At 35.6% G+C, this 9,030-nt stretch overlaps 1 protein-coding gene across 2 annotated transcripts; it reads right to left on the bottom strand.

The window, feature by feature from the left end:
- Window positions 1-420: 420 nt before the first annotated feature.
- On the bottom strand, window positions 421-8,735 carry LOC139872436 (uncharacterized). 2 transcript variants are annotated; one of them, XM_071860309.1, is made up of 12 exons: window positions 8,553-8,735; window positions 5,845-8,351; window positions 5,652-5,759; window positions 5,457-5,557; window positions 5,279-5,369; window positions 5,057-5,167; window positions 4,917-4,982; window positions 4,357-4,416; window positions 3,265-3,822; window positions 2,289-2,408; window positions 1,049-1,168; window positions 421-964 (listed from the first exon to the last, which is right to left on the bottom strand). In XM_071860309.1, the coding sequence occupies exons 2-12, from the start codon at window positions 8,296-8,298 to the stop codon at window positions 899-901; spliced, it is 3,855 nt and encodes a 1,284-aa protein (XP_071716410.1). In that variant the 5' UTR covers window positions 8,299-8,351; window positions 8,553-8,735; the 3' UTR covers window positions 421-898. The 2 variants fall into 2 exon arrangements, with proteins under 2 accessions (XP_071716410.1, XP_071716411.1); XM_071860310.1 differs by having other exon boundaries at window positions 5,845-8,344.
- Between the last annotated feature and the right edge of the window lie 295 nt (window positions 8,736-9,030).

Raw genomic sequence — 9,030 nt, 5'->3', positions numbered from 1 at the left:
TAAAATTGGAAAACGTAACACTTTTTGTATAACTTTTTAATTATTTTTTTAAATGGAATTCAAATTTCACTCCATGACAATAAAAAACACATTTTTTCCCAACCGACCCGAGTCTTCACCCATGACCCAACCCCATCCAAGTCTCGACCCAGCCCGTTCGACTCATTTCAACCCATGACCCATTTCAATCCAAACTCATTTGATCTTCGACCCAACCCGATCCATCTCGTCCTGTTTGTCAGGTATACTATCAAGTCTCTAAAACTTAACGAGCCTAATTGTAAAAATCAATGGCATACATTTTTGAATATATAACCATTCAAAATCCAGTTCCAGAGTTCGAACCACAAAATGCACATGTGACGTCAATCATATATCATATATGTCTTCATATCACAATCTATTTTCAAAGTTTATGGCTTATAATCAGTTATTGCATTTATTTTTCTTATTACTGAGCATATGTATAGAACTGATTATACTTGAACGTAGTGTTCAAGTCTAAAGAACACATCTTAAAACATCATTGTCATGTGTCATATACTCCTCTCTTATTTGACTTAAAGTTAACAAACAAGTAGGCTTTCAACAAAACCAGAATAACATATCCAAAAAGGTTTTCCACATCAAAAAACTTGGATCATTTGAATTTAGTCACTTTTTTTAGACAAAAGTCAACACCCATTCATCGTCAATTCATAACAAAAACCGATCGAGAGGCATACTCGCGCAAACCTGCTTTTGAACTTTATAACAGATGGTTTTTTCAAAGAAAATCGATTGGCCCATCACTTTGAAGTTTTGAATAGAGCTTCTCTTTGATTACCTTAAGCCGCTGTCCCTTTGATGAAGATCCCAAAAAAACCATGTAAACAACTTCCAATACATCCCGTCGAACTTATTGTATTTTGAAGAGATGTTTCAGTTTGACAACAAGCTTCCATTCTTCGTTCGACAATTCATCCTGTATATGTGCAGAATTATAAACCATTAAATAACTTCATAATTAAGAGAATTGTATCTTTGATAATCGCAACTTTTTACTAACCCGATAATTGGCCTTTAGTACATCAATTGAACTCCTTGAGATGTGGCTAACAAGCTCATCTTCCATTTCAAAATGCCGACCGAACATTTTTTGTTGCTCCTCGGCATTACTTCCCGTTATCTACAATTGTTAAACATTATAACAGATACTAAATCAATACACCATTATTCAGAATTTTGAATAAAATTTGCTAGCTTGCATCCATTAAACATAAATTTTGGAAGAATTTTGACCCATTTTACTGGTCTCACACTATAGAAATAAACAATATAACACGAAGACACATTTAAATGTAAAAAGAATTGAAATTTCCACTTTTGTCACATCATTCCAACTTAAATATGATCCCCCGTTAGAAGAAAAAAGGTATAGAAACACATTTTGAGATAAGATTAACAATACGGTCAAATTGACCATTGCACATTTGCTTGCTTAGGGCCCCTTACACATCTTGAAGCTTCATTAAGCAATTAACTGGTTAGGGTAGATTAATTGGCTAGATAGAATTGAACACTGATAAAATTCTCACATTAAATTAACATTCACACTTCTTTCAAAACTCAGTACAATTTACTTGCAAGTTATTAACAAGTAAACTTTTATATCATTTATTTCAATATTTCAATAATTGCCACAAAATGAACTTCGCCTTTCAGAAAAAGAAAAGCAATTCTACCAATTGAACTTCGTATTTTAGAAAAGCAATTCTACCAATATAACGTAGTAACGATATCTTACATTTCCTATACATACTAGATCAATAATAACTTTAGTTGTAGGCTTGAAGCTGTTGTGACAAAAATAATAATTATGATCCGATTTAAGGGGTAATAAAAGATATAGGTGAATGCGTTTAACTATCTACAGCCACCCAATGTATTTTGTAGCCTATCAAATAAAATTTTTCCTATCCTGTATTAAACATTTGTGTATTATTGTAACATCTATCTGCAACTACGCGAATAGGATTTCTATCCGGCTTCATATACAACTATACAAGTATACTATAATCACTAACTTTTATTCAGAACTAAGGCCAAGGCAGATCAACACTTCATGTAAATTTTGACTGGTTTCGGCTGTTCTCATTTTAGATAAAAACATAATCCGTATTATACAGGACGTGACTCATTAAGGGAAAAAATACAACTGAAATCAACTAAAAATTGCATAACTATAAAGAGATGATCAGTTCCACCGATAAAATAATACAGCAGACACAGTAGGTAGAGGTTCATACCTTTATGGCCACTTTCTGTCCTTTCTTGGCATAGTCTACTGGCTTGTGATTATTTTCAATAGAAGAAATACGGCCAATATCAATGAATTCCCTCTGAGGAATGCAAATTGGAGTTCCAATCTGCACAAGACAAGTATTAAACATTGATCACTTTATTAGAGAAAAAAACAGTTCAAATTCACCAAAAGGAATAACCCAGAGAACCTAACAACATGTGTCTATCAGCACTAACTTAAATGCGGGTATATAAAAAAGGAAGAAAAAAAACAATTATAGGATAAGCGTGTCTGAGGATGTTCGACTATGAGAGGAGCTCTATAAGCAGATGATATGAATGTACATAAGATAGGATACTTTTAAATACAATTGTAATTATAACGGATATGAACATGCATCCACGTTTTATGAAAAACATATACTCAAAGCATTCGGAAGCAAATGTTGCAATATCGAGCAAGGACACAAGCTTAGAAAATATATTGACAATAATGATTCAGTTAGTATCACTCTCGTCCATACAAATAGAATGAAAGAAGCACAAGTAAAATCATAAAGGGAGTAACAGATAGTGGTTAGTAAACTATTTTCTGGATAATCAAGAACTTCATAGTAGTCGTTTTTTAAGTAAGAAAAATTAAATGATAGGTTAAGAGATTACATATAAGCATGGTATACGGTACAGAGCATATCTTTTTCGAAACCACCAAAGAAAGCTAGATGTTCATATCTTTTTTTTTTTTTTTGAAGTATACATTCAATCATGATGCATTTTAGACTGTCAGACAGATTACATAAAATACTATAAGAGCAAAGACATTAGTTGATTATGAAACCTCATATTAAGTTATAAAGATATAACTAATCCCTTAATCTGTTTATCATCATGTTGTTAACCAACAAATAAAAAAAGCATGATGATGATTGTAAAAGGGCATCTCAGTAATCACAAATAAGATTGTAGTAGCCAAAAAAATACCTTAAGGATACCCTCAATAACATCCACACCAAGAATAATTGGATCTTTCTTGTTGAACACGCAGTTCGGCATGATTTGAAGAACACATGGAAACACAGCATCTTCAGCAGCCTCTTTCTTCTTTTCTTCCTTAAGATTATCAATATACGCCTTGAACTGATCAAACAAGTGGTAAATAATATCAGCTATGAAAATCTTGACACCGAGATCATCTGCAAGCTCCCGGGCCTCTGGGGTCACTTTAACATCAAAAGCTAAGATCGTTGCGAACTCTTTTTTCTTTTCGAGCATGACACTAGCCTTCATGACATCTTTTTTATGTACTGGACCAATACCTATACCACTAACAGGTATGTTTACAGCTGGAGTTTTTAGAAACTCGAGTAGCGCTTCTAGAGATCCAAGAGTAGAGGCTTGAACATAAACCCCTTCACCACTTTTATCGATTCTGCTCATTACATTTCTCATGTCGTCCATCACAGATTCTTTGATTTCTTCAACGTCATCATCATCTTCAACCACATATAGGGCTGTCCCCGCCACTGCATGCTCAAGATTCTGCTCGAGAAACACGAATGTTTAAGGTCAATAACGAATGAAACAGTAAACTTCTGGCTTACAGAGAAGAGGAAACATCAATTATTATTTTACTAGAACATTCAAAACTAGAGGTGGCGAACTGGGTCGTTTTTTAATATGTTTAAGGTCAATAACAGGTTGAGTAACGGTCAAATAAAGTCATTGTTATTACAACATGAAACTGTAGTCGTTTTTTAATAGTTCTTATAGGGATAAGTAGTTCTTTAGTTACGATTAAAATACGATATTAATAATGTGTAAATCTTAGATTATAAACGAGTCAATAAATTGTAAATATTATACATAGGTCATCATAGACTCTGGGCAAGTTTCAACTTTGCAACTCATTTACATCATCCCAAATTAGGCTAAATTTTAAGATCTGACCCATCACCCATCAAACATATCCCAAACCAACCAAAGTAAATGGATCATATTTGCCACTTTCAGTAAAAATATACGGCATTATAAACAATGCAGATAATTTCCATATATTTTGTACACTAAGATCACCTGCGCAGTAATTTTAATCCCTTGTGCAGCTTTAATTTCTTTGTGATGAATGTAGGCTCCCTGAAATAAAGAATAGTCTTGTCAATACTTAGGATGACTATTATAAAATGCCGAAAGTGCTGGTTCATGACACCATGTAAAATGGCCTATTAGGCTCATCGAATATAACTGACATGTCATTTTTGATTAATATATAAATCAACATTGAACTACCTTCAAAGAGTAGATAGACATTTAAAAAGACACAACATGTAGTAAAGGTTTGCAATGTCAAAAACGTAGTAACATAGTTGAATTTGACTGTGAGATCGTATATCATTAACAGGCCTTTTATCATGTCAGAACACATTAAAATGTGGTAACGTCGATGTTTAACGCTCAAAACATATGAACAGGATAATGATAACTATATATGCGCTGAGCAAGAAAAGGTAGAGCAAACCGCAGTCCAACATTACGTTGATATACTAAATAATACAGTATCATTTAGCAAATGGCATGACTCATTATGTTTAACTTTCAAATTTAGAAGACCTTAGAAGACCCATATAGATCCTCACCTTAACTCGAAGCTCCTTCATCGGATGGGGAGTCAACAAGGAGCGGATTGTAGTATGAATTGGTCCCTGCATAGGCATCATTTGTTAAGAGGTGCTACCACAATAATAACTTAGAAGTAGAACAAAGGACTTGCACTTGCCTGAAAACCGCAAACAACAATCTCATCTCCTTCATGAAGCACACCATTAACCAATACCACATCGATGGTTGTTCCAAGGCCTTCTATGACTTTAACCTCCAAAACCGTACACTAAAAAAAATACAAATTCATAAAAATTGTCAATCAGAAACCCCATAAACTCAAATAAAATAAAAGAAAATAATAAACATATAAGGCAAACAGGATGAAAAAGATATATACCTGGATGTCACTGGTGTATGTAAGTTTTTCAACCATAGTCTTCTGAGCCCACTGGATAAGTAGTAGTAACATTTCTGGTATGCCTTCACCACTGTTCACCAAAGAAATAACAAGTTTTGGGTAAGAAGTTTCAGCATCCAAATTGTGTGTTACATTAGATCCAATAATGAAAAACTACCTGATTGCACTAGTGGGTACAATACTATATGTTTCACCCCTGTCTTTGTTTTTGTTGTACAACTCGGTATTCAATCCTTGCTCCTTAAATTGCGTGATTATCTAATATATACAACGGACAAATCATGAAAAAGCTGGTAAGATAAAGAGGCTACATTTTTTGAAATAACAAAAAAATGTGCCACTACAAAAAGACCTGAGTGACCCTATGATCAAATTCAAGTTGGACATCCTTTGACTGTAGCTTCATTGCCTTCCCAATTGGTGCGTTTCGGCAAGTTTTCCACCCATATAATCTGTCAACCTACATTTCCCAAGATACAAAGTACATAATCAGATATGAGTAATAACAGAAGTGTTGAATTTTATAATATTGAAACCCTACTAACCTTATTCAGGGCCACAATAAACTCTGTGTTCCTCATTCTCAATAGATTGAGTGATTCAATGGTCTGTGGTTCTAAACCATGCATAATGTCAACAACCAATATGGCAATATCACATAACCCAGAACCCCGAGACCTTAAGTTCTTGAAAGACTCGTGCCCAGGTGTATCAATAACCAATAGACCAGGGACGTTCAGCTTTGCATCTGCTTTCAATTCTTTTGTTCTTTCACGAATGTTTTCAGCTGGGATATAAGTAGCACCAATTTGTTGTGTGATTCCTCCAGCCTCACCTTCTTGAACATTAGTCCTTCTAATACAATCAAGCAGTTTTGTTTTCCCGGTATCAACGTGACCCATAATGCAGCAAATCGGGGACCTAAGCGTCTTTTCACCTTCTTCCTCTTCTTCTTCCTTTTCTTTCATTTTACCTTTACCTTTATTGTTCGCAACAGCTTTTGCAGGCTGAGTTCCCTTTACATCAAGATTTTGATTGACCTCTGAATTACTAGAAGCAACCTTAATCTCCTTTTTAACTACAGGTTCAGGTTTAGGTTTCGTCTTAACTTCAGGTTCAGTAGGTTCTTCCTCATCGGCAAACGCACTTACACCTGGCAATTTAAGATCGGCATCATCCCAACTTTTCGCATCCCATTCATCTTCTGACTCTTCGTCTTCATTCCCATTTTCTTCAACTAAAGCAGCCTCATTTTTGTCTTCCACATTTTCCATTTCCACATCATCAGCCTTGTCAGCATCTACAGAACCCAACTCAGAGACATCGTCTTCCTCAGCGGAAGGGGCTTTACCATTTGCTTGCTGATGTGGCTTTGGCTTTTTTGTACTGTACATGGGCCGTTTAGTAGGTGCATTAGTAGCCTCTTGAGGCAACCCACCAGCTTTTTCAAGAATCTGTTTCCTCATTAACTCACGTCGTTGGGCTTCCGCCTTTTGTTTCGCTGTCATAAATTTTCCTTCTTGTTTCTTCTTTAACAGTTTCTCCTTCTCTCTTTCCTTTTTGGCACGTTTTTTCTCTTCTGCAATTCTTTCAAGTTCTTCCTGTTTTAATCGTTCTTCTTCTTCCTTTCTTAGCTTTTCCTCTTCTTCCCTTTTCTTCTTTTCCTCCGCTTCCTTAAGCCTTGCAAGTCTCTCTTGCATCTCTCTAACATGTTTCGGAACCTTTTTATCTACTACTTTACCCTTCGTTTCTTCTTCTACAACAGGGCCCGCAGCCGCCTTGCCTCCCGCCGCAGCCTTCTTCTCTTTTTCCTTTTCTTTCTTCTTTTTCTTCTTTTTAGCGGCTGCCGACTCTACAGCATCTTCATTTGCATCCTTTTCACCACCTTCATCTGGTCCGGCAGCAGGTTCAGCCTGTGGTTGCACCTTCTCTTTCGGTTGTTCTACAACAGAAGGCTGAGCAGGTGCAGGTGCAGGAGCTTCACCAAGTTCAGCAAGGATTTTATCAAGATCATCCTCCTCTTGCGCTGTCCTACCGCCCTTCTTTTTCTTCTTTTTATTTTTAGAAGTTTCTGGAACTTCTGGTTCTTTGATAGTAACACTGGTAGTAGTAGTGGCAGCAGGCTGTTCATATTCATCAGCTATGTTAGCAACCACATTACTGTTTTTCTTCTTAGACGGCTTCTTTTTACCAGAAAACTTTATCATTTCAGAATCTTCTTCATCACCGTCAGCAACATCATTAATACTCAACCCTGAAACCGAAACCGATACATCTTCGTCATCAGATGCTATGTTTTTCTTCTTTGACGACTTGTTAGACTTCTTTTTCTTTCCCGTGAAGGTAATCGGTGCATCATCATCCTCTTCACCTTCGCTTTCTTTCTCATTTTCTTCATCGAGTGCTGCAAACACACTACCACTTGTTTTCTTATTAGACTTAGATGATTTCTTCTTCTTCCCTGTAAACGAGATAACTGGCTCATCATCAACATCATCATCAACATCATCATCATCATCATCCTCCTCCCCAATTGCATCAAATGCTGAACCAGTAAACATACTACCACCCTTTTTCGACGGCTTCTTTCCACTAAACGCAACACTAACATTCTCATCCTCACTAACATCTGAAGTCTCATCAACATCTTCTTCATCATCACCAAGCAACACAAAAGCCGAAGCACCAAACGAATTCCCACCTTTTTTCCCTTTCGATTTCGGTTTCCTCTTCCCAATCTCATTAACATCCTCAATTTCATCATCATCATCTTCATCATCGTTCACTTTCGCATTCTTCTGATTACCTTTCTTACCTTTTTTCTTACCAGTAACCGGCCCCACACGAGGCTCTTCATCCTGTACCAATTTCTCCTCAGATAATTCAGTACCAATTGAATACTCATCATCATCAATCACTACAGCTTTCTTTTTCGACTTATTACCTAAACCTACAGCACCATCCTCCTCACGAACTGCAGCTGGCTTCTTCTTCCCCATCAGTACAGTATTATTTCGACAAATGAATTAAACTCCTTGAATAACCCTAAAAACTTGAATTAAATTCAAAATCAGACAATATCAAGCATAAAAGCATATATAGGATTAGATTAATCTACGTAAAATCGAATCAAATTTACAAGCGATAAACATAAACAGAAATTAACAATCGAGAAGTATAATTAGATTAATCTATGTGAAATCAAATCAAATCTGCATCACGATAGTATCAATTATATAGATAGATAGCTTACTTGCTTGCCGATGTGAATTGGTGATAACTGTATGTATTATGTGTATATATTATATATAGAAGATATAAATTATATGTATCTATATCTGTATGTATAATGAATGAATATCGATAATCAAAAGTATGAGAGATGAGTTGGAGTGATGAAGTTGTAGGGAATAATTAGATTCGTAAAGGGGTGCGTTATATGTAATTAGGGTTCAATGAATGGTTGGGTTGGGTGCGGCTATAGGTTTTTGCTACTAAAACAGACAGGATACAAAAATACGTTTTTCTACCAAAGTTTTACTACAGTATTTTTTATTTTATTTTTACGAAAAATGAATGTATTTGAGTACGGTTTAATTAGGCTTTGTATAGCCTTGGTTTTTGGCTAGATTATCACATGTTGTTATGTGCGGCGGTGTTTGATTATTTTTTCCGGTCAGTACTTTTTGGCTAGATTGTCACTGGTTGTTATGTTAGTGGCCGGATTTGTT

Source organism: Rutidosis leptorrhynchoides, chromosome 10 (assembly GCF_046630445.1).
Source record: "Rutidosis leptorrhynchoides isolate AG116_Rl617_1_P2 chromosome 10, CSIRO_AGI_Rlap_v1, whole genome shotgun sequence".
Taxonomy (NCBI): Eukaryota; Viridiplantae; Streptophyta; class Magnoliopsida; order Asterales; family Asteraceae; genus Rutidosis; species Rutidosis leptorrhynchoides.
This window is presented reverse-complemented; position numbering and strand designations above follow the sequence as displayed.

Bases quoted from the DNA above. Each gene is read 5' to 3' on its own strand.
- LOC139872436 (XM_071860309.1), bottom strand. From the start codon at position 8,298: ATGGGGAAGAAGAAGCCAGCTGCAGTTCGTGAGGAGGATGGTGCTGTA. The intron at 5,760-5,844 runs GTTAGTAGGGTT...TGGGAAATGTAG, and splicing joins TTATTGTGGCCCTGAATAAG to GTTGACAGATTATATGGGTG. The intron at 5,370-5,456 runs GTAGTTTTTCAT...TTTGGTGAACAG, and splicing joins GTACCCACTAGTGCAATCAG to TGGTGAAGGCATACCAGAAA.